The sequence below is a fragment of the Emericellopsis atlantica genome (genome assembly GCF_019669845.1).
Source record: "Emericellopsis atlantica unplaced genomic scaffold F5Z01scaffold_4, whole genome shotgun sequence".
Lineage (NCBI taxonomy): Eukaryota > Fungi > Ascomycota > Sordariomycetes > Hypocreales > Bionectriaceae > Emericellopsis > Emericellopsis atlantica.
Genome location: NW_025764706.1, coordinates 708,667 through 724,514, shown reverse-complemented (window position 1 = coordinate 724,514; position 15,848 = coordinate 708,667). Strand labels below are relative to the sequence as shown.

General features: G+C 56.9%; 10 protein-coding genes across 10 annotated transcripts; 5 read left to right on the top strand and 5 right to left on the bottom strand.

Moving 5' to 3' along the window:
- Positions 1-89: 89 nt before the first annotated feature.
- F5Z01DRAFT_633536 (6-O-methylguanine DNA methyltransferase) lies at positions 90-452 on the top strand (the record flags this gene model as incomplete). The annotated part of the gene is made up of 1 exon (XM_046261964.1): positions 90-452. The coding sequence occupies one exon, from the start codon at positions 90-92 to the stop codon at positions 450-452; it is 363 nt and encodes a 120-aa protein (XP_046121533.1).
- A 162-nt stretch (positions 453-614) lies between these two features.
- F5Z01DRAFT_402593 (uncharacterized protein) lies at positions 615-2,592 on the top strand. The gene is made up of 4 exons (XM_046259517.1): positions 615-829; positions 904-990; positions 1,061-2,210; positions 2,263-2,592. Exons 1-4 carry the CDS (start codon positions 776-778, stop codon positions 2,304-2,306), a joined length of 1,335 nt encoding a protein of 444 aa, XP_046121532.1. The 5' UTR covers positions 615-775; the 3' UTR covers positions 2,307-2,592.
- A 503-nt stretch (positions 2,593-3,095) lies between these two features.
- Positions 3,096-4,176, bottom strand: F5Z01DRAFT_646478 (uncharacterized protein). Its single transcript, XM_046262909.1, has one exon. The coding sequence runs from the start codon at positions 3,728-3,730 to the stop codon at positions 3,251-3,253; it is 480 nt and encodes a 159-aa protein (XP_046121531.1). The 5' UTR covers positions 3,731-4,176; the 3' UTR covers positions 3,096-3,250.
- A 197-nt stretch (positions 4,177-4,373) lies between these two features.
- F5Z01DRAFT_679598 (fructosamine-3-kinase) lies at positions 4,374-5,405 on the top strand (the record flags this gene model as incomplete). The annotated part of the gene is made up of 2 exons (XM_046265541.1): positions 4,374-5,239; positions 5,309-5,405. The coding sequence occupies 2 exons, from the start codon at positions 4,374-4,376 to the stop codon at positions 5,403-5,405; spliced, it is 963 nt and encodes a 320-aa protein (XP_046121530.1).
- F5Z01DRAFT_398090 (Snf7-domain-containing protein) lies at positions 5,360-6,416 on the bottom strand. The gene is made up of 2 exons (XM_046259514.1): positions 6,136-6,416; positions 5,360-6,062 (listed from the first exon to the last, which is right to left on the bottom strand). The coding sequence occupies exons 1-2, from the start codon at positions 6,183-6,185 to the stop codon at positions 5,477-5,479; spliced, it is 636 nt and encodes a 211-aa protein (XP_046121529.1). The 5' UTR covers positions 6,186-6,416; the 3' UTR covers positions 5,360-5,476.
- A 282-nt stretch (positions 6,417-6,698) lies between these two features.
- Positions 6,699-8,939, top strand: F5Z01DRAFT_616302 (P-loop containing nucleoside triphosphate hydrolase protein; the record flags this gene model as incomplete). Its single annotated transcript, XM_046260902.1, has 2 exons — positions 6,699-8,780; positions 8,811-8,939. 2 exons carry the CDS (start codon positions 6,699-6,701, stop codon positions 8,937-8,939), a joined length of 2,211 nt encoding a protein of 736 aa, XP_046121528.1.
- A 239-nt stretch (positions 8,940-9,178) lies between these two features.
- F5Z01DRAFT_646473 (cytochrome c) lies at positions 9,179-10,097 on the bottom strand. The gene is made up of 3 exons (XM_046262908.1): positions 10,073-10,097; positions 9,482-9,767; positions 9,179-9,423 (listed from the first exon to the last, which is right to left on the bottom strand). The coding sequence occupies exons 1-3, from the start codon at positions 10,080-10,082 to the stop codon at positions 9,399-9,401; spliced, it is 321 nt and encodes a 106-aa protein (XP_046121527.1). The 5' UTR covers positions 10,083-10,097; the 3' UTR covers positions 9,179-9,398.
- Positions 10,098-10,202: 105 nt separating this feature from the next.
- F5Z01DRAFT_646469 (uncharacterized protein) lies at positions 10,203-11,400 on the top strand. Its single transcript, XM_046262907.1, has 2 exons — positions 10,203-10,888; positions 10,940-11,400. The coding sequence occupies exons 1-2, from the start codon at positions 10,463-10,465 to the stop codon at positions 11,336-11,338; spliced, it is 825 nt and encodes a 274-aa protein (XP_046121526.1). The 5' UTR covers positions 10,203-10,462; the 3' UTR covers positions 11,339-11,400.
- On the bottom strand, positions 11,381-12,735 carry F5Z01DRAFT_398086 (ribosomal protein S5 domain 2-type protein). Its single transcript, XM_046259513.1, has 2 exons — positions 12,059-12,735; positions 11,381-11,999 (listed from the first exon to the last, which is right to left on the bottom strand). The coding sequence occupies exons 1-2, from the start codon at positions 12,497-12,499 to the stop codon at positions 11,424-11,426; spliced, it is 1,017 nt and encodes a 338-aa protein (XP_046121525.1). The 5' UTR covers positions 12,500-12,735; the 3' UTR covers positions 11,381-11,423.
- On the bottom strand, positions 12,736-14,812 carry F5Z01DRAFT_403321 (arginine-tRNA-protein transferase). The gene is made up of 2 exons (XM_046259518.1): positions 14,623-14,812; positions 12,736-14,228 (listed from the first exon to the last, which is right to left on the bottom strand). Exons 1-2 carry the CDS (start codon positions 14,687-14,689, stop codon positions 12,973-12,975), a joined length of 1,323 nt encoding a protein of 440 aa, XP_046121524.1. The 5' UTR covers positions 14,690-14,812; the 3' UTR covers positions 12,736-12,972.
- Between the last annotated feature and the right edge of the window lie 1,036 nt (positions 14,813-15,848).

Below are 15,848 nucleotides of genomic sequence, written 5' to 3'. Positions count from 1 at the left end.
CAGTCAGCACAACGATGACGTCAAGCCCAGAGCTCGTCGTATACAAGGCGCCCTCATCACAGAAACGCACGCGCAAAGCACACGTCGACATGACAGAGACCATTCACAAGATCGCATCCTCACCACGCGGCACGCCCTTTGAGAAGCGCGTCTGGACAGCCCTGTGCCACATCCCCGAGGGGTCCTTCACGACGTACGCGCTCCTGTCCAAGCATCTGGCCACATCGCCCCGCGCAGTGGGCAATGCGCTGCGGCGGAATCCATACGCACCAGAGGTCCCGTGCCATCGGGTCGTCGCAACGGGCGGGAATCTGGGCGGCTTCAAGGGCAAGTGGCCGCGCAACGGGGAGGGCATCACGTTGGACGAGAAGAGGGCGCTGCTGCGAGGCGAGGGCGTCAAGTTTGATGCGAGCGGCAAAGTGCTCGGCACGCCATGGGTGTTTGGGAGGTGAATTGAATATCTGGTACGGAATAGTAATTATGCATTTACATATTTTATGCGCCTGTAATTGTGAACCTGCCAGCCGGCTATCACGTCGGCGCAGCATTGATCCGCGCCGGACAGCCACGGACCGGCGAATCCCGGAAGCCGAGCTCGACGGCCGAGCAACGCTCGCTGATTCGATCGTCTCGTGGAGCTGATACTGATACTGCCGTGCTGGACAGCTTCACTGTAGTAACCATCGTCATTTGCGCGTCCTCCCCCCCCTTCCTCCATCTCTTTCATCCTCTCCGCTCTCTTTTTCAGTCCCCAGGGACCTCTAGACAGCCCACCATGTTCAGATTTGCCTCGAGCCGCACCGTGGCGTCGGCGTTGAACGCCTCCAAGGTAAGGAGAAACGCGCGACCCGCCCTAGGGGCATGGAACGAAAAATGCGAATACTGACGAACAAACTCAATTAGATTGCGCCCTCTGCCCGCTTTGGCGCTGCCCAACAGAAGCGTAACCTTTCCATCCACGAGTACCTCTCCGCCGACCTCCTGAGACAGGTAAATTGAAGCCCAGAAAAATATATACGCGCATCGACGGCAGGACGAGACGACTGATCAAGAACACTAGTATGGCGTGGGCGTCCCCAATGGCTCCGTGGCCAAGAACGCCGCCGAGGCCAAAAAGGTCGCGCAGAGCATCGGCAACGACGACATGGTCATCAAGGCCCAGGTCCTCGCCGGTGGGCGTGGAAAGGGCACGTTCGACAACGGCCTCAAGGGCGGTGTCCGTGTCATCTACTCGCCGCACGAGGCCGAGATGTTCGCGGAGCAGATGATTGGGCACAAGCTCGTCACCAAGCAGACGGGGGCTGCCGGCCGCCTCTGCAACAGCGTCTACATCTGCGAGCGCAAGTTTGCCCGTCGCGAGTTCTACCTGGCCATCCTCATGGACCGCCAGTCGCAGACGCCCGTCATCGTGTCGTCGTCGCAGGGCGGCATGGACATTGAGACGGTGGCAAAGGAGAGCCCCGACGCCATCAACACGACGTACATTGACATCAACGTCGGCGTGACGGACGAGATGGCGCGCGACATTGCCACCAAGCTCGGCTTCAGCGAGCAGTGCATCGAGGACGCCAAGGACACGATCCAGCGCCTGTACAAGATCTTCCGCGAGAAGGACTCGACGCAGATTGAGATCAACCCGCTGTCCGAGACGTCGGACCACCAGGTGCTCTGCATGGACGCCAAGTTTGGCTTTGACGACAATGCCGACTTTCGCCAAAAGGACGTCTTTGAGTGGCGCGACGAGACGCAGGAGGACGCCGACGAGGTGCGCGCCGCCAAGTCCGGGCTCAACTTTATCAAGCTCGACGGCGACATTGGCTGCCTCGTCAACGGCGCCGGCCTTGCCATGGCCACCATGGACATTATCAAGCTCAACGGCGGCCAGCCCGCCAACTTCCTCGACGTCGGCGGCGGCGCCACGCCCGCCGCCATCCAGGAGGCCTTTGAGCTCATCACCAGCGACCCCAAGGTCTCGGCCATCTTTGTCAACATCTTTGGCGGCATCGTCCGCTGCGACCACATTGCCCAGGGCCTCATCAACACGGTCGAGAACCTGAACCTCAAGATCCCCATCATCGCCCGCCTCCAAGGCACCAACGTCGAGGCCGCCCGCGAGCTCATTGACAAGTCAGGCATGAAGATCTTCTCCATTGACGACCTCCAGAACGCCTCCGAGAAGGCCGTGCAGCTGTCCAAGATGGTCAAGCTGGGTGAGTCGCCTTAAACCTTCCTCTTCACTAAGATCATGCTAACGCCGCACAGCCCGCGACATTGACGTCGGCGTGGAGTTCTCCTTGGGTATTTAAGCAAAGCACATATAGACTGGCTGGCCGGGACGCGTTCCGTGTAATATATTCTCCCTGCGGCGGGCACGAGCAGGGCGCTCCGCCTGCTGAACTGGTGGATGGATAGATGGATCAAGGGAATCCGGGGGTACCGTTAGTGTTGTTTGAGCATCGAATCGACATGATATGCATATGAGGTAGTCTGTGTACGTATCTGCTTTGACGTGAGCCGCGCTACGTCCTTGTCCGATGAGCCGCAATTCCCGCTCCGGCTGTCTGAGGTCAACGTCCCACAAATCTCGGAAGACTGTCGCCGCATTGCATTGCTGTGAAAGATTGAATCATGGAAGCGCAATGATGCTGCCGCTGGACGTCACCCGAAGCGGTAAGGCCACTTCCTCCGACGGGGTTCATGTCTTCCTCCGAGCCAATGGCGAATACCGACACAGCGCCGTGACAGCAGGCTAACGATCGGCAGTCTCTTTCAAGATTTTCCATCTTGAATACCGAGGGCTTCGCGGATTCATGAAGCATTGTAAGCCTTTCTAACCCCATCACAGCAGCGCCTCACCTACTTGGGATGACGCTGCTGTTATTGACGCATGACGACTCGTGGGAGAAAACATGGGAGGTGCCGGACTGTAAGTGCTTTGTAGGCTGTAGTGTGCCCTTCAACTCCGCTATACCCGTCGTTTGTCCCGCGTAAATCGAGTCTACCCGACGCAACGAGCCACGGCAGGGACCTGGGTAGAGTTATCCTCCCAATTAATTCCGCAATACCCATCCGTGTCAATGTCAAGTCAGTCAGTCAGAGCACAAAATCCCTGCGTTGACCGAAACTATAAGTAGCCAGGCTGACCTCCCTCATCTCCCCTGATCTTGACTCGTTCAGCATTCCTCTGTATCCTCGTCGTACCAACTACACACACTCAAACCACCCATACCATCACATACCAACAACACACTCACAATACAACAAGATGCCTTCTCAACGCCAAAGCTGGTTCGCGCGCCACTGCACACCTGCTCCTCCCCAGACATCGACGCCGACCTGCCCCTGCGCAAACTGCTACTCTGCCTTCAACAACGCTTCGCCAGTGTCTGCTGCTCCTTCTCGAGTCAACAGGACACAGTATAGCCTCGGGGAGGCCACCGGCTCGACGAGACACCTCCTCGACGCAGACAACGCTTCGCTGCAGAGCTTCACCACCAGTACCCATGTCGAGAACGCGCAGTAATCCTGGGGCAAGGACAGTCATGCATGCAAGCAGCAGGGGTCCGGTCTTGTGATCGATAACCTTGATAAGAAGCTTGTTGCCAAATGCAACACTACAACGTTGGGTTCTCCAGGGTCCTTGCATGGGCGCGCGGCGCCCGTGTTGGAAGAGGAAGGTGGTACGCGCTGCAGAGACACGCCTAGACCACGAATTATTGGTGCAGCGCATTCACCCGCGGGATGGAGGCTTGGGCTTGGTGAGGGGGAGCAAAAGAGACGGGATGCTGAGTCGGGGACGAACTTAGCCGAGGGCTGGGCATGCCTGTCGGTCGAGCCTGGCGGTTAGCCAGGGCTGGACTCGACTCGCACATGGACCTGCAGATAATGGGAAGGTGATCAGGGGCGAGGGAAAGTTTGGTTCATGTTTCTTTCAACATTGCTGGCAGCACTTTTCCGCGAGTGCTGCTCGGCAATAGACAAGTGGGGCCGACTCCGGGCCCGGCCTGGACGGAAACTATGGGGCCGTATCACCGGACGCTCTGGGCTCAAGCCGGTTCTTTAGACTACCTTACTCAGTTTGGCGTTTTGTATTTGCAGCAGCGAGAATGATACCAGATTGATTGATATTCCTCAAGTTGAAAATCAAGAATAGCGACCATTGATCTTCCTTGATCATGCTCAAGAGCGCATGCCCACACATTTGATAACTGGCCCACCTCATTCTACCGTAAGAGCGAGCAACCGATTGACGTCACTCACAAGATGATGGATGAACATCAACCTCCACGTCCCAGCCTCATCTCGAGGCAGTGTTCTTGCCTCTTCAACCCTCATACATGCACCGCTTCATTTCCAGCCTGTCCAGACGCAAAATGCCATCCACAGTCGACGCGGCCATCCTCACCGCGCTCTCGTTGTCACCCGAGTCCACAAAGATCTCATCACACGGTGCTTCGGGCTTTGCGTCCTCCTACAAGATCACATCGACACACAATGGCCAGCCCATCAGCTACTTTGTCAAAACAGGCAACGGCACCTCTTCAGAGACCATGTTCAAGGGGGAGTACGCATCCCTCAACGCCATCCACGACGCGGTTCCCAACCTCTGCCCCAGAGCCCATGCGCACGGAGCCATGACCAGTGGGGGCAAGTACTTTCTCGCGACAGATTTCTTGGACCTGGGTTCGAACGCCAGCGGCGGATCAGGCGAATCCCTGGCGAGCAAGATCGCCAAGATGCACACGACGACCGCGCCGACCCCGCAAGGCCACGACAAGCCCATGTTTGGGTTCCCCGTGACGACGTGCTGTGGTGAGACACCTCAGGACAACTCGTGGAAGGAGAGCTGGGTGGAATTCTATGCAGAGAATCGGTTGAGGAGCATATACCGCGCAGGCGTGAAGAATCAAGGCCCGGACAAGGAACTGGAAGACGCCGTCGAGCAGACAGTCAGCAAGGTAACGCCCAGATTGCTGGGCCAGGTCCAAGACATCAAGCCCGTCGTCATCCACGGCGATCTCTGGAGCGGCAACCACGGAAGAGGTCAGATTGGCGGCGTCGGCGGGGCAGAAGAGGTCGTCTACGATCCCTCCTCGGTGTACGGCCACTCCGAGTATGAGCTGGGCATCATGAAGATGTTTGGCGGATTCGGGGCCAGTTTTTTCAAGGAGTACGAGAAGTTGGTGCCCAAGGCGGAGCCAAGGGACGAGTGGGACGACCGCATCATGCTATACGAACTGTAAGCCGTCCCCAGCGCACGTACGTACGTACGCACGCACCACGACAGAGACTGACCTACTGTGTGCAGATATCACCACCTCAACCACTATGTCATGTTTGGAGGCGGGTACCGCGGGGGCGCCATGTCCATCATGCAGAAGCTCATTCGGAAGTATGGTAAATAGACAAGACGCCCTGTATACAAGTCCATGATGCTATATCTCCATCCAAAAACAAAAACTCCACAAGGGGTATCTCACGCCGCCAAGGGCTGCTCCTGCTTCTGTGCTTGCGCCTGGGCCTCGCGTGCCGCCTGCTGCTCGCGCTCGCGTTCGGGGAGATTCGCGTCCGGCACACTCGGTAGCTCGTCGACCGTCTTGTCACCACCGGCCATCTCCCTCTCTAGGGCCTCGAGCTCCTCGTCGACCTCCTCATCGTCCTGGGCCGTGAGCTTGCCGCCGAGCATGTCGCTGATCTCCTGCTGGTAGGCGATGGCGTCGGCCGTCTCGCCCATGAGCTTCTCGACCTGCTCGATGCCGCCCATCTCGGCGTGGATCTGAGTCAGGACCTTTGTGCCCTGCTGCAGGCCAAAGACGACGTCCTTCTGGATCTGAGCAAACTCGACCTTGGACGTCAGCTGCTCGAGCTGGGCGAGCTGGGCGTCCGTCTGCGACAGCAGCGTCTCCTGGTACTTTTTGCGCCGCAGCGCGAGCAGGGCGCGGCGCTTGTCGCCCTTGGCGAGCATCTGGCGGGCGACATCGGTCTCCTTGTCGGTGAGCACGGTGATCTGGCGCTGGTAGCGGTGCAGGCGGTCGCGCTGGAGCTTGAGGTCGAGGATGGCCCTAGATGGGGCGCGGGTCAGTCAGGGTGTACTACTGGGTCATTGATTGGGGCACGTGAGGGGATGGAGCTGACTTGTCCTGCTCAGTGACCTGGCCTCTGGGTTTACTGCTGCTGTTCCCCATGGTGCGTGGGTGCGACGCGCCGCCTCGGAGTATGGGAGGTGCGTCTCGTAGGAAGCGTGGTGTGGATGTGGGAGGAGGAAGTGGTGGTCGAATTGTTAATTGCGAGCATGTCCCTGTAGGCGGTAGCTATCAGCCGACGCTCGGGGCGATGACGAACGACGCCTTGGCTTTCGGCGTGCCAAAAGACCGGTATCTTTGGCACTGCGTTGATCGCCACAGCCGCAGCCATCGAAGTCTCGCTGCACTCATAATGGCAAAGACGGACCCTGATCACTGGGGTATTTCACACAATTATTCGACTTTGCCATTGCAATGATTTTGGCCGAATTGCTTAGTATAGGATCAACCTGAGGAAGCGTTCTTATCGATAAGCTGTGACGCTCAGTGGTACGTGGGGGTGTTGGACCCACTGAAACTTTTTGGCACCAAGTGATTCAAGTCGAACCTGTACAGCAGCGTCTACTAGCTCACATTCCTTCAAGAACTGCTGGTCTGCCTTCCGTCGTCGGCGCGATGCCTCGCCTCAACTTGCGCCAAGGTCTCGATCGCGATGTATACGCCGTCATCGCCAAGCTGGAAGAGACCAACGGTGGACCCTTCAAGTCGGCCTGGAAAGCCTACGATGCGATCAAGCACTCCAACTCCCACCTGAGCCGCTCAAAGAAGCGGCCTTTGGAGGACTCGATCGAGCGCGTTCTCGAGTTTCGTAAGGAGGAGCTCGAGGACGACGATGACGACTCGGACGCCGCCATCGAGGAGGCCGAAGAACGCATGCTGCCCATGAAGACAGAGGATGAGCGCTTCTTGCTCAATCGCCAGATGACAAAGCATTGGAATACGACGCGCAACACGCCAAAGACGACCGACGGGCAACCCGACGCGAAGAAGAGGAGGCTGCACGAGGATGGTGCCGAGCGCAGTGGGACGGAGAGCGTGGCGGCCACAACGCCAAAGACAAATGGCAACAAGGACGGGGAAGAGTCGGCCCAGAAGCCGAAGAAGGCGTCGAGGCCAAATCGATTCAATGTGGAGCAGCCTCAAGCGATCATCGGCCTAGGCGGAATGGCTGATGTCGAGAAAGAGTTGACGGACCATCTGCTGTACTCGCTCAAGCCACTCGAGTCGTGGACACAACCAACATGGGAGCCGTCGGACGGTGTTCTCCTGACGGGGCCAGTAGGCGTGGGGAAGCGAACGCTGGTCAGAAAGGTGGCAGCGGACCACTCGCTACCGATTGTCTCCATCGCCCATTGTCTCAACGAGACGGACCGTCTCGACAAGTCGCTCACCGAGGCTTTCGATGAAGCCATGCGTCTCGCGCCGAGCATCGTCCTGCTGGAGGACGTCCACTTCTATCTGGTCAAGCCCGGCAGCTCTGCGCACAATGAGCAGCACAACCGCATCGTCATGGCCCTGGAGAAGCAGAGGAAGCGCATGGCGCAAGAATCACAACCGGGCTCCTGGGTCTGCATCATCGGAACGTGCCCTACCGCTGAAGACATTGCGCCGGCTGCCTTTCCGCACGGCGTCTTCTCCGACGAAATCAAGGTGAAGATACCTGATCTGGCGGCGCGGGAGGATATTTTCAGAGTGCGCCTCGAGAACAGGAACCTGGACGACGATGTGGACCTGCACGAGCTGGCCCGGATGACACACGGCCATGTTGGCGACGATATACGACGCGTCATTGTGCGTGCATTGCGTCTTGCCGGTGCAAGGCAGCGTGGTTCCCGACAGTCACTGGCCAATCTACAGGAGGAAGAAAACGACGACGACGACGACATGGTCGACGGTGACCAGCCGTCAGATCTTTGCGCCACAATGGAAGACTTCAGGCAGGTCATCAAGACATTTGTGCCCTCACTGCGCAAGGAAGGGTTCACGGTGATCCCCAGCGTGAGCTGGGACCAAGTCGGTGCCATGGAGGTGGCGCGGAAACAACTACAAATATCCATCATTGGCCCCATCAAGAACCCCGACCTCTACGAGACCTGGGGCCTCAACAGACCAGGCGGTGTCATCCTTTGGGGACCACCGGGGTGCGGGAAGACGCTGGTCGCCCAGGCCGTCGCCAACGAGGCGCAGGCGAGCTTCATCCTCATCAACGGGCCGGAACTGCTCAACAAGTACGTGGGCGAGTCCGAGAGGGCGGTCAGAGAGCTCTTTCAGCGCGCCCGGTCGTCCAAGCCCTGCATCCTCTTCTTCGACGAGATGGACTCGCTGGTGCCTCGACGCAGCGGCGGCTCGTCAGACGCGGGTGTCCGCGTCGTGAACGCGCTGCTCACGGAGCTGGACGGCGTGCAGGACCGCTCGGGCGTCTATGTCATCGGCACGACGAACCGTCCCGACATGATCGACCCAGCCATGCTCCGTCCCGGCCGTCTCAGTGTGCGCATCATGGTGGACCTGCCCACGGAGGACGAGAGGGTCGACATCCTCCACACCATCTACCGCAACCGACACAGCGCCCAGGCGGAGGACCATCGTGCTCGCATCGAACGGGTCGCTCGTGACCGTCGCTGCAAGAACTTTAGCGGCGCCGACTTGATGGGTTTGCACCAGAAGGCGGCCGAGCACGGTTTGATGAGGACGACCGTCGAGCAGGGACGGTACCCCGAGGCGCAGCAGGCCTCCAAGATCAAGGCAGAAGTCACAGAGGAGGACTGGGAATACGCCTTGAAGAATTCAAAGCCCAGTGTTACGGACCACGAGTCCTACCGAAAGCTGGCGCGGGAGCTGGGGAGAGATGCCTAGTTGTGATCCAGACGTTGATACCCATTTCTTCCATTGATGAAACATGAAATCACCAATCGATGCATACTGCATTCATAATCGTGACGAGTCAATCTTACGTATATTCTGCGCACGCAGGACAAATACAAGGTACTAAGGCTGCCCCCGTTCGGAGTCAGGCAACCGACACGGCCGCCGGAGCGGGTCTCATTGCCATGTTTCTGGGAATCAACGAGTCACACATGTTTTAAATCGGATGGCACGGAAGTTTGGAATCGTATCGTATTTCCAAATGCGCCGAATCCTCATCCAGGATCAACGGCGCTCTCATACTGTAGAAGAGGAGTTGTGAAAAAAGGGGGACACGATGCACGGCGCTGATGCTCCCTCACGGTAAGAGAGAAAAGTCTATAATACACATTCCGCCATGCCCACGTTCTATCATTGTGATATCATTACACGCGACCACGAATTCGTCGCTTAAGCAGTGGACTCCTTGAGGAAGCTGGTGACAAGTCAGTAAATGGTTCGCACATCGGGAACAGCAGATCAGGGAGACGTACGCAATCAGGTCCTTCCTGTCCTTCTCCTTCTTGAGACCGCCAAAGGCCATCTTGGTGCCAGGAATGTACTTCTTGGGGTTCTCGAGGTAGGCGAACAGGGTGTCGTCGTTCCACTCGATGCCCTTCTGCTTGTTGGCATCGGTGTAGGAGTAGCCCTCGACGGAGCCGGTCTTGCGGCCCCAGAGACCGTGCAGGGCAGGGCCGATCTTGTTGCCGCCGTCCTTCTCGACGGTGTGGCACTGCGCACAGCGGGTCTTGAAAAGGTTGGCACCCTTCTTAGCGTCGCCTGCGGATGAAGTCAGTCATGCTTATTCGCGAAATTGGTGCTCGCGATTCGAGTGTCAAGGTGACTTTGAGATGCGCCAGGCGGAGGGAGGATGCTGACGAGGCTTGGCTCGCAGGGGCAAAATGGCGCAAGCGTCACCGCGCACTGCGCAGCTGGCCCTGCTTCTCAGAAAACACCATCTCAACTTGTCGAATGGTCCTCCTTTCGAGAGCCTCCCGTCGCCAGTCTCGCCGACACTTGGCGCAGTCTCAATGGCATCCGGACACCTTGTTCGCGTGAATTTCGGAAGCCGTCGGGTAACTCACCACCAGCCATTTTGTAGGATATTAAGAGGAAAGTGAATAAGGTCTATTAGATTCTCGAAGAGAAAGGTCGTGAATCCAAACGCTGGATTTCTTGAAAGGTCGTGAGTCGTGGATTTGTTGGGTGGATGGGGAGGGAAGAGAAGAGAGAATTGGAACCAAGGCAAAGGGGAAAACTTTATCATGACAGCATCGAGCAAGAAAATCGACAGGGATACGCGAACGGAGCCACCTGTGGCTGGAGCCTGGCTGCACCAATCAAGGGCCCCGAATTACGCAGTTGCGGGAGGCTTGGTCCGGTCCGGGAGAAGTCGGATTCCGCTCTCAGAGAAACGGGGAAAGTTCGGACATTCACACGGGATTATGTAATAACCACGCAAGAAGCATCTCGTGATGGGCCAGATTTTCAATCATCATCGCCAACAAACACGCGCAAACGGCTCATCACCATTCGCCACCGACGCGAAGATGGCGTCCCGGGCGGTCATCCCGCGGTTTCTGCTGCCACTGCAGGGCCCGCTATGGCGTGGCCTGCGTATCCCACTCTCACAGAGTCTCATCATCCGATTCGCGACGACAGACGCCAAGGGCAAGGACAAGGACAAGCAGATTGTGCTGGAGAAGCCTCTCAAGTTCAACCCGCCCTCCCACGGATCGAGGCTGAAGAGGAACACGTTGCCCAAGTACTATGGCGCTCAATTGACGGATGCTGAGCTGGCCGCGCAGAGGGTCAAGAGCTACCCGGGGATGATGGCACCTGAAGGTACCTGGGCGCATTGGTTCTGGCACAGCAAGACGCTCCATCTGTGCATCACCATGGTGAGTTTGACGGCACTGATCCATCGCATCGCCGAGTCTGACCACATACAGGGCACCCTCCTATCCATGTGCGTCTTCACATTCTTCATGGACTACGCCATGAACTCGCCGTTCAAGGACCTTCTCCCGCCCATCTCCGACCTCTGGAAGCATCCCATCAACTTCTTCTACGGATGGTGGGACGTCATTGTCATGCACGAGCGCGACAAGTCGATCAAAGCCCGCGAGTCGCGCGATCAGCACCAGGCCGATGTCCACAAACGACGCTACTTTATGAAGATGCATGGCATCGAGCCAAAGAACCCCATCACCATGGTCTTTGGCAAGGATGAGAAGGAGATGAGCGAGGAGGAGCTGGAGGCCAAGGCACTCGGCAAGGAGATGCCCGAGACGCCCAAGACGGAGGGGGATACGCCGGCTGGGCGCAAGAAGCTGTTTGGCCTCTTTTAGATGTGTCTGGTATTGTACATCCACCTGTGCTATCATAGTTATTGTACCATGTTCGTCGTCGTGCTCATGAATCATTCTCACACTATTACGCCAACTCGACGTCCTTCAGACCATCCAGCACCTCGTCGGCGACCCCGCCCTTCTCCAAGACCGCCTGTATTATCCCGTCCAGTATGGCGAACTTTGTGCCGCCCACCGGTGCCTTCCACACGCCTTCAACAGACTCGCCCTCCTTCCCTGCCGGCGCGGCCCCGGTGCCCGAACTCGTGCCGTTGGGTATGCCGGGTGGTGTCAGTCTTGACGGCGGATCCACCATCCTGACTGACACGAGCTTCAATTTGCGTCTCTGGTCCTGTGCTGCCTTCTCTGATGCTGCCGCGGCCACTGACACTGCGAGTGCCGACTCGGCCACGGCCAGCTCCTCCTTTGAAGGGTCGAAAATGACATTGCCCCCGATCGCGACCACTAGGAGTGTGATGGGTGGTCGTGCGCTTTCACTCTGCGAGTAGAGGAACTGGGAAGCCTGCCAGTCGTCGTCGAACATGGGGTCCTCGTCGCCTTCGGATTTTAATCGTGGCAGGCGCGTAGCGAGCAGGGCGAGGTGTGTAGTTAACGAGAGCAGCGGGAGGGGGTATGACAGAGGAGGCGATATGAGCAGAATCTGATCACATATTGTCAGTATATATCCAGCTTGGATCGAGGGATGGTGCGTTGGCTTACATCAAGGTATAAACGCCAGTGAAACCGTCGGTTGATCCAGAGTTTTCTGGCGAAATCTCCGTCTCCAAGAAGTGCCTCCCGTAGCATCTCGCCCAAAAAGACCGTACTAGCATCGTCGTCCCTCAAGCCGGGGATCTCGACCGCAATCTCGACCCAATCGCCCCGGACTTGCCGTTGTGCGGCACCATCCTCTTGATCCTCTTGCTCATTGTCGGCACGCGTGCGCTCAATCTCTGCTTTCACCCCGACAATCGCCTCCGTGCCGTCGGAGAAACAGACACGCGCACTGCCATTCGTTCCAGGCAGCACACCGGTCTCGGCTGTGAGCGGTCGGAACTGTGTTGACGTGCGCCCGTCGCTGCGGATGGGTGGACGCAGGGATAGCGAAGAATGAATGTAGGCAAGCTCAGCAGGGGACAAGAGAACTTGTGATGTTGCCATGACGGCGTCGTGTCGAGAAGCAGTGCCTGCCTCTCGTTCTGGGGCCTGCTTTCGGTTTGTTGGTGGTTTAGGCAAAGGGTATCAAAGTGTTGTGGTCCAGTCTGAATCAAGAAATTTTGGAGCGCAAGCTTGGAGGTGAGTCGGTCGCATCGAGAAAGGTGCATTCACCGCATGAGGTGAAGGTGGGGCAACTTTAACGTGGGGCAAGGTAACGTCAAGCCATACCCTGGAGCAGAAGGTTATTTTGTGCCCAAGTTTGTCTAATACGGTAATCTCATGTGAATGGTGCCTGATGAACGACGTTCATCTCTGTGCCATTTTATCCTAGGAGCCGGCAAATATCGGTATCAGGCGTGGGAGGAAGTTCACTCAATCTCACAAGAGCCAAAGCTTGTGACATGTGGCCATCTCTTTATGAGAAGATGGTATGTATGTACAATTCCTCTTTACAGCCTTAAACCTGCGCATTTACCCTATGAAGCTCGTGTCAGATCCACACACAACACGTCCACGCAGTCTATCCCCAGGGCTGCTACGAGCTCGGCCACTGCCGCCTTGATCCCCGGCCACTGATCGACCCTCGTTCGTTCCCATGCCACAAGAGCAGACGTAGTGTACAACGGCCCGGCCACGCTGACTTTGATAGCGATGTTGTCCAGGTTCAACCACTTCATCTCTGCAAGAGGAGCGATTCCAGGCATGCGAGACAGGAACAAGGATGTGTCAGAGTCGTCTTCACCTTCCTCATCCTTTGATCCCCTTTTCAAAGTAACCGGGCGCTTGGACACACTGTCGAGTCCTTCAGAAACAGGCTCGCCAGCCTTGCTCTTTTGTTGTTGCTCCAGGAACAGACTGACGAATGGCTTTTGATCTAGAAGTGCCAGCATCTCCTCGTCGAGGGGACTCCACTTCAAGGACACTGGGTCCAGAATGTTCTGGGGCGCATAGTCGATCTTGTACCTCATCTTGGGGCAGCTGTGGATGTAGAACCCAGCGTACCACCACCTGTACCCTTTCTCATGCGCAAGGGAGATTTCGTGTAACGCACCGAGCTTTCCAGGGTAGTGCATGTGAATACTCTCATCGTAGAGAAAGTAGACCGAGCTGACACAGTCAGGCAACAGGTCCAACACCCCAATAGCTACGAGCTTCCCATCTAGCCGGTAGCATTGATGGTACGAGCCTAGCTGCCGCACTCGACCATCCGGGTCGACATACTTCTCGCGTCGCAAGGGTGAGCTGCACAGGAAGCGCTTGAAGCCTCTCCTTGTGCGGTCCTCGGGTGGATCCTTATGGACGACCTGTTGGTAGTTGCTGTACACAGCAAACTTCTCCTCTGTGAAATTGTCTTCTTCCAGAGTCACCACCAGCTTATGGGCTGGTTCTGGCGGCGTCGCGAGGCGCTCGTACTCTGCTTCATGGATGCGATCTGCCAAGACATACTCATTATCTCTCTTCTTGGCCTCAGCCTTGCTTCGGGGATGAAGCCTGGCGCTTTCTTTGATGTAATTGTCGCCTAGAACAAACTTGTTAAAGCGGTTGGCGGTCTGCCTCTGCGTCCTCGACGGTTTGAACTCGTTTGAGTCAAGGCGAATTGTATAATGAGGACAGCACGACTCGCGCTGGTTCGGTCGGTATAAGAGAGTCCCTGACCGTCTCCAGCATCTGTTGAGAAGTGTCTGGTAAAACGCAGCACTCAGAGAGGAGGCGCTTGCGTAGTACGAGAAGCCTGCACAGGTGAAGTAAGATTATCGGTCCAGGTGAGCGAGGGTGAGGGAGTATGTACGCTTGGACTGACTTCTATCGCCACAGTAGCCGCAACGAGTCGACCGAGAGTACCCTGCAGGGCGAAGTCAGAAGAGGCCTTTCCATTCTGCAGTGACACCACTGTCATTAGTAGGACTACTTGTCATTGCCGTGGGGGTGCTGTGCGTAGATCGCACGGTGGCAGATATCGGGTCGTATCGTGACAGCAGGCAACGGGCAGATCGACAAGACCCGAATATAGCTAAACGGAGACGAGCCAACGACGATAGGAGAACACAGCACGTGTTTATATGCAGTGACGAAGTTGTCGCAGGCAAGTGAGGAGACCCAGGTTGCAGGGCGGGGGAAGTGCTTACCAATTGGGGTCAGGTACTCAAAGTCCGAGCCTCCTGAAGACTGTCGTGTGCTCTGTGTTGCGGCCATCCTCAGAAACAGCGATAAATGGCTGGCGGCTGGTGATACGCTTCAGGTTTTGATGCCTTTCCGGGCTGCCGTGCGTACGTCGTTGCAAGGCCGAGCTAAGCTCCGAGATTGGCGAACACTGATGCTAGTAGTGAGGCCGAGCATGAGGGTGGATGGCTCGATGGAGTTGTTCACGATGGTCCAGTGACTCCAGTCGGGGTTGCAAGGTCCAGTCACTCCTGATGATGCAGGCTGCTGCCGAACAAGGATGTGTCCTAGCGGTGTACAGCAGACAATGATAGTTGCTTCAGTGAGGGATATCTGTTAGAAGGTCAGGCGGTCAAACCAACAAAGCGCCATGAAGCCAACGGCCGACACGTACTACGCAACAAGTGGTCAAGGGGCAAACAAGCGGGTATGGCAACTCCCATGTTGAAGCTGCCTGTGGCAGCTTGGAGGCGGCTGTGGGGTCAATTCCGACGGAGGAAGACGCTCAGGCAAGGTAGCAGACAATAAGCATGGGTTCGGGTTCTATGGTATTTCTAACCTTTGGACGTGTAGCTTATTATGACGCCCAAGTTGTATTCCCCCACCTCGGAGGTCTAGCCCCCCGCCAGATACAGCGCTCATGAGGGGTGCTTCTTCCTGACGCAGGCGCCGATGCCTTGTTCGTATAAAATTCACCTAGTGCCATTTGCTAACACGGAAAGGTCGCCCTTCAACAAATGTCCCTACCTGGTAGTATTCAATAACTACGTGCTTACAAAGGAGTACGCTCCCGACTCCTGTGACCGGTCCAACGCTTTGTGCGAGAACCTATCGAAAGTATTTAGCTGATTATCACGCGCACGCAAGCTGCATCGCTCGCAGTTCAAATCCACTAATCCACTATGCTAAATACCACCTTGAACAGACGAGAGGAAACGCTTTGCGAGCACGTGCTCATGACAGCCGCAGCTTGACGTGGGATCTGGAACAGGACCCTTCATCTGTACAAGCTTGAATATTACGCCGGAGCGCCAACAACAACAAATTACAACCTGCCAGATGTAGCGGGCCTGCCCCTCCTGTGGCACCTGAAGAACCCGGGCTCTTCCACCGACCATCATCTGCGACTGCACTCGATCGTCCCAAACGCGCTCAGCATGTCCATAGAGCTTGTGACGAAACACCGCAACAG

Excerpts from the sequence above, each read along its gene's own strand:
- F5Z01DRAFT_402593 (XM_046259517.1), top strand. The coding sequence starts at position 776 with ATGTTCAGATTTGCCTCGAGCCGCACCGTGGCGTCGGCGTTGAACGCC. Across the intron at positions 830-903 it reads CGGCGTTGAACGCCTCCAAG|ATTGCGCCCTCTGCCCGCTT; the intron begins GTAAGGAGAAAC and ends AAACTCAATTAG. Across the intron at positions 991-1,060 it reads CCGCCGACCTCCTGAGACAG|TATGGCGTGGGCGTCCCCAA; the intron begins GTAAATTGAAGC and ends CAAGAACACTAG.
- F5Z01DRAFT_646478 (XM_046262909.1), bottom strand. The coding sequence starts at position 3,730 with ATGCGCTGCACCAATAATTCGTGGTCTAGGCGTGTCTCTGCAGCGCGT.
- F5Z01DRAFT_398090 (XM_046259514.1), bottom strand. The coding sequence starts at position 6,185 with ATGGGGAACAGCAGCAGTAAACCCAGAGGCCAGGTCACTGAGCAGGAC. Across the intron at positions 6,063-6,135 it reads CAGGTCACTGAGCAGGACAA|GGCCATCCTCGACCTCAAGC; the intron begins GTCAGCTCCATC and ends CGCCCCATCTAG.
- F5Z01DRAFT_646473 (XM_046262908.1), bottom strand. Across the intron at positions 9,424-9,481 it reads GACAGGAAGGACCTGATTGC|CTTCCTCAAGGAGTCCACTG; the intron begins GTACGTCTCCCT and ends ACTTGTCACCAG.
- F5Z01DRAFT_646469 (XM_046262907.1), top strand. The coding sequence starts at position 10,463 with ATGGGCCAGATTTTCAATCATCATCGCCAACAAACACGCGCAAACGGC. Across the intron at positions 10,889-10,939 it reads TCCATCTGTGCATCACCATG|GGCACCCTCCTATCCATGTG; the intron begins GTGAGTTTGACG and ends GACCACATACAG.
- F5Z01DRAFT_398086 (XM_046259513.1), bottom strand. The coding sequence starts at position 12,499 with ATGGCAACATCACAAGTTCTCTTGTCCCCTGCTGAGCTTGCCTACATT. Across the intron at positions 12,000-12,058 it reads ACTGGCGTTTATACCTTGAT|ATTCTGCTCATATCGCCTCC; the intron begins GTAAGCCAACGC and ends ATATGTGATCAG.
- F5Z01DRAFT_403321 (XM_046259518.1), bottom strand. The coding sequence starts at position 14,689 with ATGGCCGCAACACAGAGCACACGACAGTCTTCAGGAGGCTCGGACTTT. Across the intron at positions 14,229-14,622 it reads TGAGTACCTGACCCCAATTG|GCTTCTCGTACTACGCAAGC; the intron begins GTAAGCACTTCC and ends TCACCTGTGCAG.